The sequence below is a fragment of the Danio aesculapii genome, chromosome 2 (genome assembly GCF_903798145.1).
Source record: "Danio aesculapii chromosome 2, fDanAes4.1, whole genome shotgun sequence".
Taxonomy (NCBI): domain Eukaryota; kingdom Metazoa; phylum Chordata; class Actinopteri; order Cypriniformes; family Danionidae; genus Danio; species Danio aesculapii.
In genome coordinates, this window is record NC_079436.1 from 31,209,870 (window position 1) to 31,230,983 (window position 21,114).

The 21,114-nt window shown below is 34.5% G+C and overlaps 1 protein-coding gene across 2 annotated transcripts in view; it reads right to left on the minus strand.

Moving 5' to 3' along the window:
- Positions 1-420: 420 nt before the first annotated feature.
- Positions 421-21,114, minus strand: part of myripa (myosin VIIA and Rab interacting protein a) — a 44,344-nt gene continuing 23,650 nt past the window's right edge. Inside the window, exons 5-17 of one of the 2 annotated variants that reach the window (XM_056477227.1) lie at positions 16,979-17,059; positions 16,437-16,534; positions 16,276-16,356; positions 15,495-15,608; positions 15,186-15,351; positions 12,983-13,554; positions 9,307-10,665; positions 6,070-6,129; positions 3,685-3,870; positions 3,464-3,604; positions 1,517-1,615; positions 1,352-1,412; positions 421-1,164 (exon numbers count right to left, since the gene is read on the minus strand). In XM_056477227.1, coding sequence (XP_056333202.1) covers positions 1,151-1,164; positions 1,352-1,412; positions 1,517-1,615; positions 3,464-3,604; positions 3,685-3,870; positions 6,070-6,129; positions 9,307-10,665; positions 12,983-13,554; positions 15,186-15,351; positions 15,495-15,608; positions 16,276-16,356; positions 16,437-16,534; positions 16,979-17,059 — 3,032 coding nt within the window. In that variant the 3' untranslated portion in view covers positions 421-1,150. Of the gene's footprint in view, positions 1,165-1,351; positions 1,413-1,516; positions 1,616-3,442; positions 3,605-3,684; positions 3,871-6,069; positions 6,130-9,306; positions 10,666-12,982; positions 13,555-15,185; positions 15,352-15,494; positions 15,609-16,275; positions 16,357-16,436; positions 16,535-16,978; positions 17,060-21,114 lie in introns of both variants that reach the window. The other variant, XM_056477221.1, reaches the window with a different exon arrangement.

The window sequence follows — 21,114 nt, forward strand, 5'->3', positions numbered from 1 at the left end:
AGTATTTAAATTACTAAAGTAATAATTAAATTTAGTAATTAATTTAGTACTGAAATTACTTATTGAGTAACTTTATTCCAAGTAAGTTTTTTCCAAGCAAAGCAATTAGAAAATTAATTTAAATACAATTTATAATGATATTAAATGTAATTAGTAATTAATTATTTTTTGAAGTAACTTACCCAACACTGTTCCTCCTTATTAAATATATTCAATTTCATAAAAAAAAAATGCATATATTGTGGACATCCTCATAATAAATGTGTGCTTTTGAAATATGTATTTGGATTTTAAATACTGTCAAATACTTAATGACTGAATTGATATATTTACTGATATTTTGAAGACTGCTCAATTTTGGAACACCATGAAATAAGCACATAATCTAACAAACAAAATAATGTACCATTACAATTTCCATAAAACCAAACAAAAAAAATCCCATTTATTCATTTACACAGTTCATTTACACATTTACAATAAATCGATGTCTTTACAATAACTTGAAAACCTCTCTAATATCAAATCTGACACTATGCATTTACATTATCAGCAAATGTAAAGTTTGTTCTGCATGACTGTGATTGATATGCAAATCACTGACACTTGGCTAGAATAATATATTAAATCTGACAGTGAATCATGGTAAAAAAAAAAATTTAACCCAGGAAACATTTGGTCAAAAGTGCAAAATATTGCCATTAAATCTATTTTATTTCTATTGCCAGTGATAAATAAAAGGAACGTTTCATCCTGTTTCTCACCCTTGCCCAAATGTGTGGTATTAAAGTATTCATTTCAATGGACTGTCCCTCTTGTGTTGTGAAGTGATATGCTTAATCGAATGAATTCACAGTAATGGTCAAATTTCCAAACATTATTGTGTAATTTTATAGCATTTTCATGACTATTTCTAAGTAATTCAGACAGTATTATTAAGACAGAGAGAGAGAGAGAGAGAGAGAGAGAGGTACTAAAGCAACCTGATCCATGGCTTCATTGTAAGAGTGACATCAATCCATTTCAGTCTTTCCAACCGGTGCTTGAGTTCAGAAAACATCTGCATTGAGCCATCAGCTTGAAGGCACATGTGATCAGTGGCTTTGTAGTTGTTTAACCATGTGGTGATACTTGTCTTCCATTATACTCTCTATGTGTCTTTATCTGAAATGTACAGATAAAATAAGAAATCTGAATCATTTTGACTGATAATAATTGTCGACTTTTGAGAAATACAATAGATTTAAATCAAGTGTTTTTAAAGATGAAGAATGTCATGTCTGAGGCTTTTTTAAAACAGGCAAAATCTTGAAAATGTCATTTATCAGGACTGATTATGAGCAGCTTTTACCTTGTTTTGGAGGAGCTGGCAGTCGCCGCCTCAGTTTTCGAGATGAGCCGATGGTTTGTGTCTAAAACAGAAGTAAAATGACAGTTATAGTCATATTAGTCTTATGAGGGTTTAGATACAGTAAGTGTGCATCAATATCACTTGTTTATAAGAAAATATGAAGACCTTGATTTTTGCAGTCTTGGACTTGATGAATTTGGTCTGTGGAGTTACATTCAGACCTGCATTTTTCAAAGCGGCAATTCTTGAGGAAATGTCTAAAACCTGGAAAACAGAAATAACACAGATCAAGGCAAGCAGATATTAAAATGGCTGTTTTATTTTTATTTATTTTATTTATTTATTTTTATACAGTATGTATAGTGTTACAAACCTGGCATGATTTGGTATATTTATTTATTTTATTGTAGTATTTAATAATATTTTGAAAACATTTTTGTATTTAAAATATATATATATTTTAAATTACACAAATTAGGTTTAAGTGACATTTTGATTCAACATGTCCAACTAACTATAATTAATAACTTTAATAAATAATAATTAGAAAAGTAATTGAAAGATTAAGAAACAAAAATTAGCATGTGGTCTTAGTGAAATAAATGTTTGGTAACACTTTTTAATCATACCAACATTTAGACATATTGGTAAATAAATATTTGCTACAACATGCCAACTAGAGACCATTTTCAATAGACTGACCGCTTTAATATCTGCTTTTAAAAAATGATGGTCTCTTGTGAGACATTCTACTGAAAATAACTAAAAAAGGAAGAACATGCATAGCCAAGTAAATTACATATAATAAATTCATCCAGTTAATATTAGCATACGATTTAATAACCCTAATATTCAACTAATAATCTATATGAAATGTTGACTAAGTATATCCTCATATTCTGAATGAAATATTTTTATGATGATTTAAATAATTGTGTAAAAGGCACAGTATGCAATTTTTGCCACTAGAGAGGGCATATTAACAACAAAAAATGCATAGTTTGTTGATGAGTGTGGAATCATGATCTTCATCACATCTTATATAATGCATTCCATCCTTCAAATGTTATTATTACGGTGGTATGAAGCAGAGTAAAGTTAAAAGCTGTCGAAGCGAAAAGAGAACACTGAAGAGAAGCGAATCACTGATGAGAAGTGAACATGATGAGACAAAAAAGCAGCAGAGCTTTTATTATGCCAAAGTTCGGTTCTTCTGGTTGTGATCACCTGAGGAAGATGCAGCGCTGTTTTATCATACTACCTGTAAATACGTTTTAAGGGTTCTGTTACAAAGCTGCTCTTTGCAGTCGAAAACACACACAACAAATTAAAGCATCTTTGGTGTTTCACTATTTTTTATAAAAACCAAACCAGAAATCAAGGGTGTGTGACATCATTAGCATGATGATACAAGAAGACACCGTGTCACAAAAAAAACCCCAGTGTCACTAGGTAGATTTGCTTATTTCTCTGGATTTGAACATTCTTCGAAAAATTTGGGATGATGTAAGTACATTCAGCTGAAGTCCAAATTTTTACCCCTCCTGTGATTTTTTTTTCTGTTTCAAACATTTCTTAAATGATGTTTAACAAAGCAAGGCGTTTTTCCACTGTATTTCCTATAATATTTTTCTTCTGGAGAAAGTCTTTGTTTTCAAGTCTTTGAGGTCAATTTTATTAACCTCTTTAAGCTATTTGTTTTTTTATTGTCTACAGAACAAACCATTGTTATACAATGACTTGCATAATTACGGTAAGTTACTGTCATCATGGCAAAAATAAAAGAAATCAGTTATTAGAAATGAGTTATTAAAACTTATGTCTAGAAATGTGTTGAAAAAAAATCTTTCTGTTAAACTGGGAATTAAATTGGGGAAAAAATATATACGGGGGGCTAATAATTGAGGAGGACTAATAATTCTGACTTCTAAAGTCAGCAAAATATAAAACCCTGTCTTAAGTGTTTTTTTTTTATATTTTAACAAAATAAAATCATACATATTGTGCCTTTAATTACACTGCTGATTAATTGAAGTGCAGCTAAATAGATTGATAGAGCGAGCGAGAGCACAGCGTCCAGGCCGAACGCACCTGGAGCTCAGCCTGCTGCACCTGAGCTGCTGCTGAGGCCACCTGATCCTCCAGATGAGCCAGCTCGCGTTCAGTGCTGGATCCGCTGATGCCGCGCGCACACTCCTCCAGATCCCCCAGCTCTGCCTCCAGCCCGAACACTGTACCTGCCGCCACATACACCTGCACACACCAGACAGAAAATAAACTGTCAAACAGCCCATAATGACCAGAGAAATGTAGATGCCATGGAGGGTCAGTACGTTCTCTTCCAGTCTGCTAAGCTGCTCGTCCAGTCTTCTGGCCTCAGCGGGGGGAATGTTGGAGAGGTCACTGTGATCTACTTTGGGCTGTTCCTCTTCCATAGAGCCGTGAATCAGATCTTCGGTGGCGTTTAAGACTTTCAACACTTCTGTGGTGATGCTGCGCAGTGATGAGGCGGAGTATTTCTGTTTAGGATAAATACATGGAGGAAGGAGCTGTAAATATTACATATTAAACTCAAATGCATGTTAATGACAATCAATGAGGCTTAAAGTCACATAGTACGATGTATAAAATATAAAAGTCTTCATTAGTAGAACGTAGATTAGGGCTGCACGATAGTATGGAGCTAATAATATGCCCAAACAATCTGAATTTGAATTGTATTCATTTGAATTATTGACAATTGTAATTTATGAATCTGAATTTTTATTTGCAATTAAAAATGCTTTGAATTTGAATTTCTTAATTTGAATTTCATAACGAATATTGAACATCTGAAATTTAAGACAACTGAATTTTTCAAGGCTGAATTTTTGACGTATTTTCAAACTTCAGATTTTTTGGTTCTGAATTCATAGACTGCAGATTTCTAAAAATAAGTTTTCAAGATGAAGAAATTCAGAACATCAAATTCAATATTCTAAAATTCAAAACCAGAAATTCAGGGGTCAGGAGTGATCAACAGGGAAGAGTAGACGATCACTGAAAAGTCAAGCTAAGCATTTTGGCCAAACACAGAGATGCATGAGTTTACTGGTGTATGTGAGGTTCAGGAGGACACAATTCTTCTGCAAATTGACTATTGGTATTGGGGGTCAGCTATTTTCAGTTGGTTGTGTAATTAATATACAGTACATGCTTCAGTGAACCAAATTCATATATTTAATTCAATTACATCTCACAATCATCTCAATTAACACAATTGAAATTGTTTTGGCATATTATTAGCTTCATTGGGTATTGGTAAAATCTGACATTGCGATATTTTATTTTTCTGCGATATTTGGAATGAAATCATTAGTTTAGATTGATTGGATTAATCTAGTAGCAGAGTAAATCAAACAAATCACAAACATAAATAAATACGACGGAGCAAAAATAAAAGTGAAATAAGTAACATGACACAATATTATTATGATATTTTTGGCCCAGATAATGATAATGACGACAATGACAGATCAGAAAAACCATCCACAATATATTATGATATTTGTAATGAAGAGGGAAAAATGCATCAAACTGTTATGAGATGTATTTCTTTTATTAACGGCACATATATTGTGTGAAATTGCAACATTGTGTTTCCGATCTGCCATTATGAGACATGCCACCTCATGTACTGCGGTAAACAGTAGTAGTGCAAGGCTGATGATTTAATTCAGATCTTTTGTACCTTTAAATAAATACATATACTTGGCCAAATTGATAATGTATCACGGGGGCAGAATTAATAAATCAGCACATCGGATATTTTATTCCACCCCTATATTATTGAATAATCAAATTCAATGTCAAATATAAAATTACACTGTGCATTATTCATTGCTGATCAACTATAATCCCAAATCCATTGACTATTGCGAATACACACATTGCGATATCGATGTTGAAACAATATATTGTGCAGCCCTAATATAGATTACAATCATGATGTCAAAGTAAATAAGGTAAATGAGATATAAATGACACAAAAAGTATGTCACAAAAAGATTATGACATCACCAAAAAAATCTGACTTTGGTAGAGGAGATTCATGACATTAAAAGTCAAAATTATGAAACCAAGTATTTACTATGAGATATAAAAAAGCAAAAAGTATGAAATGAAAAGTGTTATTATGAAATGACCCATTTAAAACATTCAGTATGTTAACAAACATACAAAACATTGACAAACTAGTCGTGACTATGAATGACATCAGCCAATTACGATATCAGACAAAGTTATAAATGTAATCATATTACGACAAATGCTTTGGCGTTGTGCCAACATTTTGACTTTGTATCTCATAATTACACCTTGTATGGAAAATGTTCTTTCATAGTCTTTTACTCTGTGTCCACATTTTAGAGTAGAATTCAAAAATGCGACAAACTTTGTAAGCTCATGATGAAAATAAATCCTCTATTTGAGCAACACTGAGCAGATTAAGACGTCTCTGATTGGCCATTGTATTCATGACCTCTACTTGAACTTTTCCTTTTTTTTGCAGTACAATCTCAGCCCAAACAGAACGTAAAAATATATGAAATGAAAACACAATGCACAGAGAAAAGTGTGTGGAAAGAAGATGGAAAATGTTCAGAAAAAAGAAGAACATGCACAGCCTAGTAAACACTTATAATGAATTCATCCAGTTAATATTAGCATACGATCATCACCTGGTGTAGTATATTGGAGATAACATGTAGATTTTTCTCTATGTCCAGCACATGTGCATCCTAATAAAGATTGAAAAGTGACAGAAGAGAAAGGAGGAAAAATAAAGAAGCAAGGAAAGAGTGTCAAAGAAACCGCTTAATTAGTAGATTAAATGAAGCATGTAATTTGCAAGCAAGCAGCCCGTAGATTTTAATATACTGTAGCCATATGTGTTGAAACAGTGATTCAGAACTCATTTCAAACTGCTGAAGTCACAATTTCAGTAAACAAGGCTTTGCTGTTATAACCGTTTCAAAACATGTTGATCTGTGAGAACTTTGGAACTATAAAGCCATGGCTTTTATCAGACTGTGTGTCAATTTTGGATAAACACTTTATTGTCACAAGTAAAGAATAAAAAGGACGAACTGACTGTCTCTTATGAACAATTTAATAATTCATATTTCATTACTTTTGATTGTTTGTTGAATACACTTTTATAGTTTAAAACAGTTTGCTTCTGAGTTTATGTTGTAGGGGAGTGTAGGGTAAGATGAGCCAGTGGGTAAACTAGTAGCCCCTTTATCATGTCATATGACCCTACATTTTTGGATTCAAACATATAATTTCTTCCTGACCACAAAACGGAGAAGCACATTGAAGTGGTTAGCATCAATTTACAATTAAAATTAAAGTATATATAGGTGTAAAAATATATACAGTTGAAGTCAGAATTATTAGCCCCCCTTTGAATTTTTTTTCTTTTTTAAATATTTCCCAAATGATGTTTAACAGAGCAAGGAAATTTTCACAGTATGTCTGATAACATTTTTTCTTCAGGAGAAAGTCTTATTTGTTTTATTTCGGCTAGAATAAATGCAGTTTTTAATTTTTTTAAAAACATTTTAAGGTAAAAAATTTTTAGCCCCTTTAAGCTCATTTTTGTCTACAGAACGAACCATCGTATACAATAACTTGCCTAATGACCCTAACCTGCCTAGTTAACCTAAATAACCTAGTTAGGCCTTTAAATGTCACTTTAAGCTGTATAGAAGTGTCTTGAAAAATATCTAGTCAAATATTATTTACTCTTATCATGGCAAAAATAAAATAAATCAGTTATTAGAACTAATCTTCTCTCCGCTGAACAGAAATTGGAGAAAAAATAAACAGGGGGGCTATTAATTCTGACTTCAACTGTATATGTGATGAATGTTTGTGATGCGGGGGTGACATGGTGGCTCAGTGGTTAGCACTGGTTTAAGGTGACTGGTTTGAGTTCCGGCTGGGTCAGTTGGCATTTCTGTGCGAAGTTTGCATGTTCTCCCCTTGTTGGTATGGGTTTCCTCTGGGTGCTCCGGTTTCCCCCACAGTCTAAAGACATACGATATAGGTGAACTGAATACACAAAATTGGCATTCATGTGTGTGAATGCGAGTGTATGGATGTACTAGCTTGCAGCTGGAAGGGCATCCGCTGTGTAAAACGTATGCTGGATAAGTTGGAAGTGGCCTGATAAATAAGGACTAAGCCGAAGGAAAATGAATGAACGAATGAATCTTTGTGATGTACCAGTGTTTAAACTCATGAAAAGTTTTGAGTTAACATACAAGCAAGTTTTTTCTTTTTAAATGGTAACTATGCTGGAATGTAAAATAAGCCAGTGGTTTAACTCATTCTGGTGCCGTTTTGTGATATGGTGCAGAAGCTACCTCAACTTAAGAGCATTGGAGAAGCTGCAAAAATGGAATGACAAGTCACATTTCACTGTAACGTGCATGAATTGACTGTTGAATAGTCTAATAGTCGAAATTGAAAAAGTATTGGTTTTACATTTGTCATGTCACTCCATTATGATTGAGTTGGTAGGCCAGTCATATAATTACATTATGTTTTTTAATTAGGTTTAAAAGGAGTAAATTATTTAAAAAAAAATTTTCATTTGTTTTATTGATGTTCAGTGACATGGCTGGTTCAATTTACCCACTGCCTTAAACCAATTTACATCTAATCTACACAGAAAAAAATGATGGCTGCAAAATTGTTGCAAACAATTTATATGTGTTGAGTTTAAACAAACAAATGAAATTTAATAATGTTCAACTTAATTTGTTTGTTTAAATTCATCCCAAATAAACTGTTTACAACCACTTAAACATTTTAAGGAATCATCTTTGAATATCTTTTTCAGTGTAGGGCAAACTGAGCCACATGAACCCTTTTATGTAATAAACCATGTCTTTAGAAAACTTTGTCCTAAATGTATTATCATCATTTCAGTCATTCATGCATTCATTCGGCTTAGTCTCTATTTCAGAGGTCGCCACAGCGTAATGAACTGCCAACTATTCTGGCATATGTTTTACACAGCAAATGCCCTTCCAGCCGCAACCCATTACTGGGAAACACTCATACACTCTCATTTACACGCACACACACACACACACACACACACACACACACACACACACACACACACACACACACACACACACACACACACGCACACACACACACACACACACACACACACACATACACATACACACACACACTTATACACTGCGGACAATTTAGCTTATTCAATTCACCTATAGCTCATGACTGTGGGGGAAACCAGAGCACCCAGAAGAAACCCATGCGAACACAGGGAGAACATGCGAACTCCACACAGAAATGCCAACTGGCCCAGCCGGGACTCGAACCAGCGACCTTCAACCAGCGACTTTCTGCCCCCCATCATCATTTCAATTAAAAGGAAACATCCTAAAATAATTTCAAATGCTTTTGCTTCTGCTTTTTTCCCCTTACCATGAGGACCACATAAGAACAAAATGGCTCGTTTTACCTCACTCTCGTCTGCACTTTCCACCTTTACACCACTGGCATATACTCGGAGTCTGAATACAATATATTAAAAAAATAAATTTGTTGAAGTCTCTAAAAGCTTTTTTTTCCCATGACTAATAGTTCCCAGCAGGCTTTTTTTGGGTATAAGATGTCTAATAGAGATCTAAACATAGACATCTTGGCTAAAACACGGCAAAAGTGGTCTGTAATTGAAAATCTAATAGATGTCTAACAATAGGCTAGTCAACAAATAGACATGAATGAATGACTAGGCTGTTTGGTGACTAGTCTATATAGTCTGTTATTAGATTATAGTTAGATTTCACTCACAGCCCAAATTTAGACATGTCTTTCTCAAGAAGTTTCTCTATGTTTATAGACATAATAGCTTGGTGGGAGTATAGTACCTTGTAAATCTCATCTGGTGTCAGATACTCCTGAACAGAGGGGGTGCTGTGCGATGTTATCAGATCCTTCTGCTCCTCTTTTCCTTCACTTTGGCTGTTGCCATCTTTCTCTTGCACTCTCTCTTCTAATAATTTGATGCATTGTTTGTCTTCAGTGTCCTCAGTAAATCCACTGCTGCTTTTTAGTGTCAGAACTTCATGTGTTTTAGCCTCTTCATTAATTTCTTTTTCCTGTTCATCCATCAGTTTTCCACTAACAACGCATCCCGCAAATGTTGCCTTGTCATCGGTTTTCTGTTCTGTTACTTTCTCCCCCTCATCCATCATCTCTAGTTTCTCTGCCTCACTTTCCGCTCTATCTAAAAATACCGCCTCACTAGTGTAAACCTCTATGTGTTCTTCCATGTCACCCAAAGCTTTCACTACAGTATCGATGATCCGATCAAATTCCATATTTCCATCTTCACTTATAAATCTACTGAGAGCCAGTTCTGTATTCTCGGCTCGGCTCTGCTGACCTTCAACCACATCACTTATTTCTGCTTCTCTTTCTTCAGTCTCAACTTCTCCTTTGTTCTTTGTCTGCTTAATTATTTCGCTAGCTCTCTCATTTTGTGCATCTGCGTCAGCAACTGTTTGTTTTTGTCTCCCAGAGTTTATTTGAGTCTCATCTGTGTTATTATGCTCACTACTGTCCTGATTTGCCACATGGTGCTTTTTCTCTGATCGCTCTTCTTCTGCTTTTTCAACCATCTTCTCTACATGGTTGTGGAGTATATTGCCATGTGTTCTGAATCTTTCTCCATCTGCCCTGTCATCTACCTCTACTGTTTCTGTTCTTGTTGATTGATTAAGGCATTTGGTTTTAGTTTGACACTCAAATCTATCTAGTTCATCTTCGGTGGAGGAAAGTTGAGTCTCGGTGACCTGACTGGTCAGTTCTCTCAGTCTGGTGGTCAAATCATCTTCCTTTAATATCTCAGTAGATCTCCTTTGATTTGTAGATTCAGTTTCATCTGATCTTTCTTTTGTAACCTTCAAGAAAGTGTCTCCCATAACTTCCCCTCCCACTTTTGACTTTGCTTTATCTTCTTCACTCCACATTCGAAACTCTATCCTGTCAAGTTCATCCTCAGTGGAAGAGAGTTGTGTTTCTTGGACTTGACTGGTTAGTTCTTTCAGTTTGGAAGTCAACTCTTGATCTAAAGATCCATAAGCATTGAGATCAGGTCTAAAGGGATCAGGGGTTGTGGCTCCAGAGCTCAGAATGTCAGGAGTCGCAGTGTCTGAAGTGTCGGCTGAGTCTTGTTTCATATACCGTCTTTTTGGCTGAGCATCTGAGGGTAGGGTACTGGAATCCTGACAATGAAGAATCATTGAAGGTTAAATAAATACAGTTGCAATCAGAATTATTAAACCCCCTGAATTATTAGCCCCCCTGTTAATTTTTCCCCAATTTCTGTTTAGCGAAGAGAAGATTTTTCCAACACATTTCTAAACATAATAGTTTTAATAACTCATTTCTAATAACTGGTTTATTTTATCTTTGCCATGATGACAGTAAATAATATTTGACTAGATATTTTTCAAGACACTTCTATACAGCTTAAAGTGACATTTAAATGTTTAACTAGGTTATTTAGGTTAACTAGGCAGGTTAGGGTAATTAGGCAAGTTATTGTATAATGTTGGTTTGTTCTGTAGATTATCAAAAAAATATATATAGCTTAATGGGTCTATTAATTTTGACCTTAAAATGGTTAATAAGAAATTTAAAACTGTTAATATTCTAGCTGAAATAAAAAGAATAAGACTTTCACCAGAAGAAAAAATATTATCAGACATACTGTGAAAAATTCCTTGCTCTATTAAACTTCATTTGGGGAAATATTTAAATAAGAAAAAATATTTCAAAGGGGGTTTAATAATTCTGATTGCAACTGTACATAAAATACAATATAAAATGTAATAAATCTTTCTTTTAAAGTAAAATTTTATAATCTGCATTTCAGGCATGTCAACGTTATGATTTTAACTCAAAATATCAATTTAAAGTATCAAAATATCAATTTAAAGTATTAAAATATCAATTTAAGTCGATGGTAATTTTATCTAAAATTCTTCAGTATATATTCTTTTATTAATTATGACAATCATTCTTGGATGAACTATACCTTTAATAATCCCTAGCTCGTTTTACTTCAGTTGATCATCTTTGTATATTTAAGTTTGTCTGTTTGTTCAACTCTAGTTGTTTTCACTTCTATTTTGGTACTGTGTTAGTCCAGTGACCTCTTTTTAAGCCTTCATTAGAAAGCAATAGGTTGTTTTCAATCACTTGGTTCTGGTGAGGCGTGAAATTCAGATGGAGGGCAGGAAGTAAAAAACAGAATGGGAGACTATAGAGGAGAGCCTGTATTTTTGCGATTTATACCATATTTCAAAGCAGATATAAATAGAAAATAAACTAAAATATATTTGCCTCTTATCAAGGCGGTATATACTGTATAAGCTATTTTTTACATGAAAAAATAAGTACTATAGTGTTTGGAAGCAAACTACAGATAATTACTTGAATTAAATTGTCATAGTAAATATATTGTTGTACGAAACTACTATAGTAATAAACAAATTATTAAATAGGCTTCAGTTTCTATAATTATACACCATCACAATGCATCACAGTTTACACTAATGTTACAGTATTTATTACACTTTATCAGTTTACTATGCTACAGTATTCTGTAGCATTCATTAACAAGGAGTTGTACACATTATACACTTTACAATGTGGTTCAAAAACATGTTTATTTTAAATTACTATAGTTTTTCCCCATGCAGATATCTTCCAGACATCACCAAATAACAGATGAAAGCATGCAAAAGTGTAGACACAAAGTCTACATTATTATTTATTTATTTTTGTAAGGGGAAACGTGCACTACTATAATAATTGTCTTAATAATTGTCTATAATAATTTTGTTTTGTCAATGAACTTACCATCAACAAACATTCACTGCTGCTGCGTATCTCGATGTTCACGTTACGGTGGTTTATTCCACCAAAACGCTATTAAAGACATGGATTTTTGCAAAACAAAATGGAGAGAGATTTCATGGCAGCGATTACATGTCAGGGTACGTTATTTATATTCTCCTGGATTTTGTATAAGTGTGATGGTGTTTGTATCTGATCACATTAACATATAATACACATAGCTAGGCCTGTATATAATATTTATTAGTGCTGTCAAACGAATTATCATGTTCAAAAAAGGTTTGTACACATGAATGTATTAAACCAATGTTTATCACATGCTGACTTTTCTTTCGTTTTTCATCCAGTTTCTTGAACTTTCCTCTGTTTATGAGCAAAAACTTGTGGAAGTCTATAAAAGCTGTTTGGCATTTCTTATTTTAGTTCATCTAAACTATTTTAAAAAACATAAAACAGAAACATTTTGATGTTCTGATAGTGACTTCTATGTAGAAGAATCACTTCCTGCCCTCCATCTGAGTTTCACGCATCAATGACGTCATGTGGAAACAACCTTACATATATAGCCAAAACATACCTTACAGGAATATCCACATAGATGGCGGTATGAAATGAAAAAAAAATGATCTAATTTCAAGAGTGTATATAAGGCAGTAAATAAAAAACTTTAATTCTCACCGGTTCAGCCAAAGGCAGTCCTGACTGTCCTTTCCAGTCTGCATCCTCTCTCTTATTTTTCTTCCGACGCCGTGACCTCTTGACTCTGCTGTCCTCTAGTCCATCCTCACTGCTTTCAGCTCCTTCTGGGTTGAAATTCACATCCATGACGTTTGGCCGGCGTATTGATGCAGGTCGTCTATGTTCCAGTGGTACTTTTCTCTTCAGAAAGGGCAGCAGAGTTTTTTGGGACATCGGCCCGTCCGGTCCTGAGGAGTTCTCAGTGTCAATATTGTTCTCAGTAAAACATTGTGCTTGTGCATGCAAAGGTAAGGTTGCTTGCCGGCTGTAGGATTCTGGGTAAGTCAGCTGTTTGCTGGCAGACATTTTACGTTGAAGCTCAACCAGTGCAGCGCCCCAGACCCCATTAGCTTCAGGCTCTGTTTCTGAACCCATGTCATCATAAGCCGACACCACACCAGACTCCTTTTCTAAAACACTGTACACCAGACTCTTGCGCTTGGTTAAAAGACTCGGTCGAGAGAGCAGATTGCTCTGATAAGCAATCCAGTTCCCATCAGGACTCTGTAACACTGAAGACATATACATGCACAGCATTTAGACACATTGAGTAGTATATAAATATATTCAAAAGTTACAGTTACGTAAAGTTATTGAAAATCTACCTGTTATGAGCAAGAGTTAGTCAAAAATGATGAGGTTCACCAAAAAATGAAAGATTAGCTCTTAATTTGCTCACCCTCAGGCCGATATTTAAGTGACTTTTTTAAAAGGTGTCTACATTATTACTCATTATTTTTAGCTGAAAACAAAAACTGCAGAGGTGAATCATAAGGCATCAGTGTATCAGCTATTAATTTTTCTGTGTCTCTACAGTGGTCCCTTTTTATTCGCAGAAGTTATGTTCTAAAAATAAGCCACAATGGGTGAAATCTGCAAAGTAGTCAGCTTTATTTGTTACAATTATTATAGATGTTTTAAGGCTGTAAAAACCCTCTTTACACACTTTATACACTTTGCTCAGACAGGCATTAACATTTTTACACTTTTTTCTTTTGTTTTAGCACTCTCAAAGTTTAACTTCTACCTCAAAGCGTAACTTCTACCTTCCTTTATCAATCCAGAAGTTTAACTCAGCCCTTGACGGTGCAGAACATTTGTTTTGCTAGTGATTAAAGATTTATGTAAATTTAGTAAGCTGAATGCATTCTGTACTATACAGGAGACAAGACACGGAGAAAATTATTTTACAATGGTCTACAGCCTGGTCTACAATGTGCAAATCCGGACGCAGAACACAATGCGCTACAGAAAAAAGCATGTCAAATTGCACGAAAAAAAATCTGCAAAACTGAGAGACAAGGAAAAGTGAACCACGTCATAGCGAGGGATCGATGTACAACAGTTCATTTGCACTTTATCACCAAGGACCATAAATTCAGGAAATCTTTGGATGGCAATGTCACAATAAGGCTTATGGAGCACAGTCATATAAACTGACTGAATTGTTGCAATGTGTAATTTGTAAAAATAATGAAATGTTTCGGAATAAGATTGGTCTGAAAATATGATTCAAGTGTAAAAAGTTACAGATGTTTATATTTACAGTAAAGCAAATGGACTGCACTTAACATTTTTTTCAAACATACACACAATGTTTTTTTTTTTTTTTAATAATTTAGATGTTTAAATAAGTTTGAAAAAAGTTTGTCTAACCAAGTTGAAGTTGATACCACCAAAATTGTGGTTATTGTGAAATGTGAATTAAGTGCTACACCTGAAAACAGCCATTGGATGTCAGTCAAATTATAACATTTATTTTAAAATAAATAGAGAAAGTTTTCAGGTTAATGTAATTTTGAGTTAAAAAATGCTGTACACAGGATGACTTTTGAATGTTGATGGTTTTAAATGATACCACATTTAGAACATTTAATAAATTAAAGGCTTGTTCACACCAAGGATGAAAACAATAGCAATTACTGTTTTATATATAATATATAATAACAATAATTGTTTTATATAAAATTTTTTTGAAAATGTAAAAAACGCTTACACTACATTGATAATAAAAATTGAAAGCATTTTAAGCGTCAATAGGCAAAAGTGCATCATGCAATTTTAATAAAATTTGGAGCATTGTCCATTGGTGTTATTTAGTTTTCATTCTTTATGTAAATAGTTATTAAGCAAAAAATCTAACTTGAATTGTCTAGTCGGTCAACACTCCTCCAGCTCGGCATGGCTTGGACAGGCAATGTTTCTGTCACTTCCAGAGCATGGCTTTTAGAGGATGAAGGCCTTGACCCGGTGTTACTGTGATGATCTGTTTTTTCATCAGTCAGGAGGCAGAAAGCTGAGCGAGACCTCTGAGGAGAGACGAGAAGATTTATTCAGCTAACCCCGAAGCAAATGAACCATCTAAAAAACCACTATACAGAGTCAGCGCAATCAATAGTGCATCAAAAAAGTCTCCAAAACTGGTAATGGAAGAAATAAAAGGGCAGATTACCCAGAGAGCAGCATCGAAGGCCTTCTGGATTTGATCTGGAGAAATCTCCTCACTGTTCTGCTCCACATTACATCCAGACTCGATCTCAGACAAATCCCTCTTCCGCCGGACAATCTGACATTAAAATATTTTTTATAATTAGCAAAAAATAATTCATACTGTCAATCTTGCTGAAAATAATTGTAAAAATTTTAAAACGAAGCAAATAATTATTACATAATTTATTTTATTAAACATTGCTTTTTATATTAAACAATTCTTTAATCTTTTTGATGTCACATCATGAGTATACACATATACAGATACTCAGATAATCATACTAATTATACATTTCAAAAATACTGAAATAATTTCAATGAATACTCTGTGTAAATTACAATTAAAAAGGTAAAAGCTGCCTTTATTTGATCTAAAACACAGTAAAACAGTAATATTATGTATGAAGTAATTGATGATATCCCTTTAATTATTAGAAATTATTGCACACACAAGGTGGTGATGTGGCAGAGATTCATATCAAATCATATATCATTTCGAATAATGACAATGTTTTGATATTTCTTTTAGGATCATTAAATGGATAGAAAGTTCAAAGAACATTGTTTATTTGAAATAGATAACATTATGAATGTCTTTATTGTCGATTCTGATCATTTTAAAGCATCCTTGCAGAAGTATTTACTTTAAATAATTAAAAGAAATGGAAATCTATTTGCTGCACACGGAAACCTAGACAAAAGTAAAAGATCAAACTCAAGGTCATTGCTGACATGGTACTCACTTTCTCCACTATAGTTGTGGCTAATTCTTCTATCAGCTCTCCTCTGTTCTGCCGCAGATATTGAGCTTCATTCTGCTTCTCCTTCAAAAGAAAATTTCAAAACGTTTCTGAGCAGACAGTATGAATGAATAATCCTGAACATATTAATGGGAAAGTCTTACTTGATTGTCAGTCTGGCTTTCAGCCTGAGCAATGGCCTCATCTATGGCCTCTTCTGCCACCCGCAGTGCCACACTAATAGTCTCAGCCATGCTGTGCTCTGAAATAATCATTCAGCCTTCACAAAAAGCTCTGAACCAGATGCTATATGTGCCACACACTGTGACTGCAGTCAAAAGTGTTAAAATGTTCCCAGAATGAAACTCATTAAAGAGATAGCTCAACCAAAAAATGAAAATGTTCTCATGTACTCTCCTTCAAGTGGTTTTACATAAGCCTTTATAGGTTTCTTTTTTCTACTGAGAACAAATGGAGATATTTTTCTGCAGGAAATCAGTTGGCCATTGACATCCATATTAGGAAGAAATAATCCATGCGTTCAAAATATCTTCTTTTGTGTTCAACAGATGAAGGAAGCTCAAACAGGCTCCAAACAAGTGGAAGGTGAGTAAAAGATTGCAATTTAAATTGAGTAATTATGTAATCTGAAACTGTTGATATAACACACCATCCATATCCTTACAGTTTTGATTTGATTACAAACCTTCGCTTTGCTTGTAGAATGTGCAGTCGCTCTCATAGACGCTACTCTCATTGCAGACACTCTCCTCATACGCGCTGCCCTCTGTTGGGGTAAAAAGTAACACAGTTCAGTCCATCACAAAAACTTTTGGGCCCTATCATACACCCGACGCAATTGTTGTTTGCTAGTTTAAACTCGGCGCAAGAGTCGTTTTGACATTTTGCGCCACGCTGTTTAAATAGCAAATGCATTTGCGCTCATATGTGCGCCCATAGGCATTCTGATCTAAAAAAGGAGGCGTGTTGCTTGTTTGAGGAACTTATATATACGGTTCAATAGACCAGATCAAAGCTAGTCTATTGTCCAGCACAGAGTTGTGCGCCTCTCTTACACATTGCTTAATACACACAGAATGTACATCAATACGCAAATATCTTTACAAATTAAAAAGAATTAAAGAATTAAAATATTACAAAAATATTATTTTCTAGCCTACATAAATATAAAAACCATACTTTCATGCTTTTTTAATCTCTGTTTTTTTTTCAGTTTATTCATAACAATTTGCTTTTGAATGTTATTATTATTAGTAGTATTATTTATTATATGGATATTTATATTTGATGTATTAAAAACAAGCTTAGATTTGTCCACCTGTCAGGTTTTAGACCATATGGGGCATAGCATGTGTATTTGGATATAACTCAGTTTTTTGACCACACAGCATTATTATTGTTCATTTATTCGTTTGGTGGAAATTAGAACAGAATTTAGAAATAGTTTTGAAACAAATCTTTGCGCTTAACAAACAAAATTAATTATTTATAGGCTAATCAATTTCTGTGCGTACAACATGGCGCAAAGTGGATTTTTCCGTCTATAAAATAGCAAAAGTGGATTCTGACACGCCCTTAATGCGTTTGCGCCCTGAACTTTGGACTTTGCGCATAGATCGTCAAAATAGAACCCTTAATGTGTAAATTTCAAATCATTTAAAATCATGCAAGATTGTCATAATCAGTGTTAGGGTAACGCATTACAAGTAACGCAAGATACATAATAATATTACTTTTCTAAGTAACGAGTAAAGTAACACATTATTTTAAAAAAATAAGTAATATTTGAGTTACTTTTTTGAAAATGTATTTTGTAATCTGTAAAAATGGCATGTTTAGCTCTGGGGTAAGGAAGTTCTCAGATAACATTATTCTAAAATATTTTTTCATGTGTTTTTTTAAAACAGGTAAATGAAGGTGTAGGCGGTGCATTGTTAATTGCAGAGCTCCTCGAAAAAAAAAAAGAGAAAAACATCAAGCTTCAGCCTGGTAATAAAAAGTAAAGCAAAAGTAACTCAAAAGTAACGTTACACATTACTTACCATAAAAAGTAACTAAGTATTGCAACTAGTTACTTTTTTACGGAACAACTCAATAACTCAATATTGTAAGGCCTTACTTTCAAAAGTAACTTTCCCCAACACTGGTCATAATATACAATATCCTGGCAGACATGCTCAGTATTTAAATGTGCATTGAATAACGAAAGAGACACTAGCTTGGTTTCCATAACAGGTATGCGTAAAATAGAACTTTTATAAAAGGTCGTTAGAAAACTATTACAGTTTTTTCCTATCTCAATAAGCTATTTCAAAAATCATGTCAACAGATTTTAGTAGGTTCATATATAGCCATATAGCCAGCTTCTTATGGTCAAAATTAATTAACTACATTTTTTATGATTACACTTTGATTGACATTCTCCCTTTGTATTTCGTCTGAGGAGGAAAGCCCTGCCCATTAGTGACAATCTCTCTCTCATTAGTATAAAGAGCTCTGAAGCTACGGTTACACCGGGCTTTGTGTGTGCGAAATTCTGTCGTGCGGCGCTGCAAAAAGGGGCGGGATTAAACAAGCTTATTAGACATTAAAAAAAGCTAGCGATTGCTCCATGTTTTACATTTCTGCCCAGAGAGGTCGTGTTTTGATCCTCGACTGGTCTCATGTAGGCAAGTGATGCGATTTAGCAGGTTATTCACCAAGCTTGAACTTTGCACCGCAGCAACCTGCGAAACTTGACGCATGACCCCGCGTTTCCGGTCTGACGCATTCGCGTGCGTATGAATGGAAGTCTTTGGGAAGAAAAGTCAAGTGTGACCGCAGCTTTAGTAGGAAGCAGCCGTCCACCAAGTTTTCACACCGTACTAGCTGAAGATTGTTTTTTAATGAGGCTGGGAGCCTCATTTGAATTTAAAGTGACAGTCACCAAAATGGCAGAATTTTAAGCAAAGCCTAAAAGTGGCAGTTTCAAAGAGTTATAAAAAATTAATTGTGGGGCATTTTGAGCTGAAAGTTCACTTACACACTCTAGGGCAGGGATGGGCAAACTCAGTGCCAATCTCAACCCTAATCAAACACACCTGAACATACTAATAATCAGTGTTATAAATATCACTAGAAATCTCTAGGCAAGTGTGTTTAATTAGGGTTAGAGCTAAACTCTGCAGGACACAGGTCCCTGAGTTTGCCCACCCCTACTCTAGAGACATTAGAGACTTATTTTATATCTTGTAAATAGGGGCATAATAGGTCACCTTTAATGCCAAGAAAAGCCCCTTTATACTTGTTAGCAGCATTAAGTTTTTTTGGGAGGTTATGATATGCAGTTTTATAAAATTGGTTTAAGATTTATTTTCAATTCACAATTTCACAATTGTCTTTACGTGGCTTTCTGTGCACGCAATCCGAGATGAAGCAAAATATGGACAAGTTTATTGTGTTTCAAATGTGTGATTAAATGGACAAATGCACATAAAATATGTCAAGATTGGGTTTTTGTTGAGTTTTTATTTAAATGCAGTCAGTTATGTCCTTAGTGAACATAAACAGTTGGGAAAGTTGGCAAATTCGAATGCCTTTTAGCAGATCTGTGCACTCCTAAAGTGACAGCAGTCAATAAACCCTATAAACCAAAATCTTATTTCGCTTATTTAGACAAAAAAGGATCTTACTGTTTGTTATTTTGTATTGCTTTACTGACAAAGTCAAACATGAGCATCACATATTACAACATGTTCTTGTTGACAAGTTGTTTCTGTGCAAAACCCAGAGATTTGACAGCACTTTCAGCTTGTTGACATGATTTAATAGCACTCTCCACAGGTTTCTCTCTGACAGACACTGTCTCATTCTCGAAGAGCTGTCGAATGACAAATCACTTGATGGGCAACTACTGACATATCAATACGTCCTCAGCTCCACAAAAAGCCCTTTAAAGTGAGCTGATGAAGGTCAAACAGCCTTTGAAGTCTCAGGCTAGCCTTATGTGAAAACACCTTTCCTTTACATTCAAGCCAACATTCACGCATACTCTCTTCTAGGCAAAACAAATCAAAATAATGTTATAAATCTAGCCTTTTCTATGAGCTAAATCTGAAGACTGATGTTGCAGCTTAAAAACCTATCCTATAATGCCATAAGCTTATTGCTCCATTCTTAGCACTGAACTCAAACAGATTATCTTCTAGCTTTTCTCTGCATCAAATTTCCAAGGCCTAACCACACAGGGTAGTGAGTTTTGTGGCCAAAGCTCTTCATTTTTCATTGTCAGTGCAATGCTTTTACTCTATTCTACAGGGAGCTGTTCTTCCTCTGAGGTTATAGAGGTCTGCTGAGGTGACAAACATCCACAGTCATGGTCATCCATTGTTAATGTGCCACTGGCCTTGCTTTTAACTGCGTTCCCCTTCATGCTGAAGACATTCTCTGCTCACTGACCACAGCAGAACTGAAATGGAGGCTGAGCACAGGTCATAACTCATTTAAAGCCCACAACACAAGTAAAGGAGCTTTGGGCTGGTGCAGAAGAGGAAAGTAATCTTTTTGGATTTTTTACATTTCCAAACAAAGAGGCAGTGTGTGTATTCTAGTGAGCAAAACAAGACATGACTGTGATGTAACTGCCCAGATAAGCCATGGAGTTTACATATATTTTTTTTTATTACATTTTACTGTAATATTTAACTACTTAAATGACTATTAATAATTGGTAATAGGAAAGTTATTGGACGGATATGGATGGATGGATGGATAAGATGGATGGACCTATCAATGGATATATGGAAAAAGATGGTAGAAAAAGATAGATTGCTGGAAGGAAGG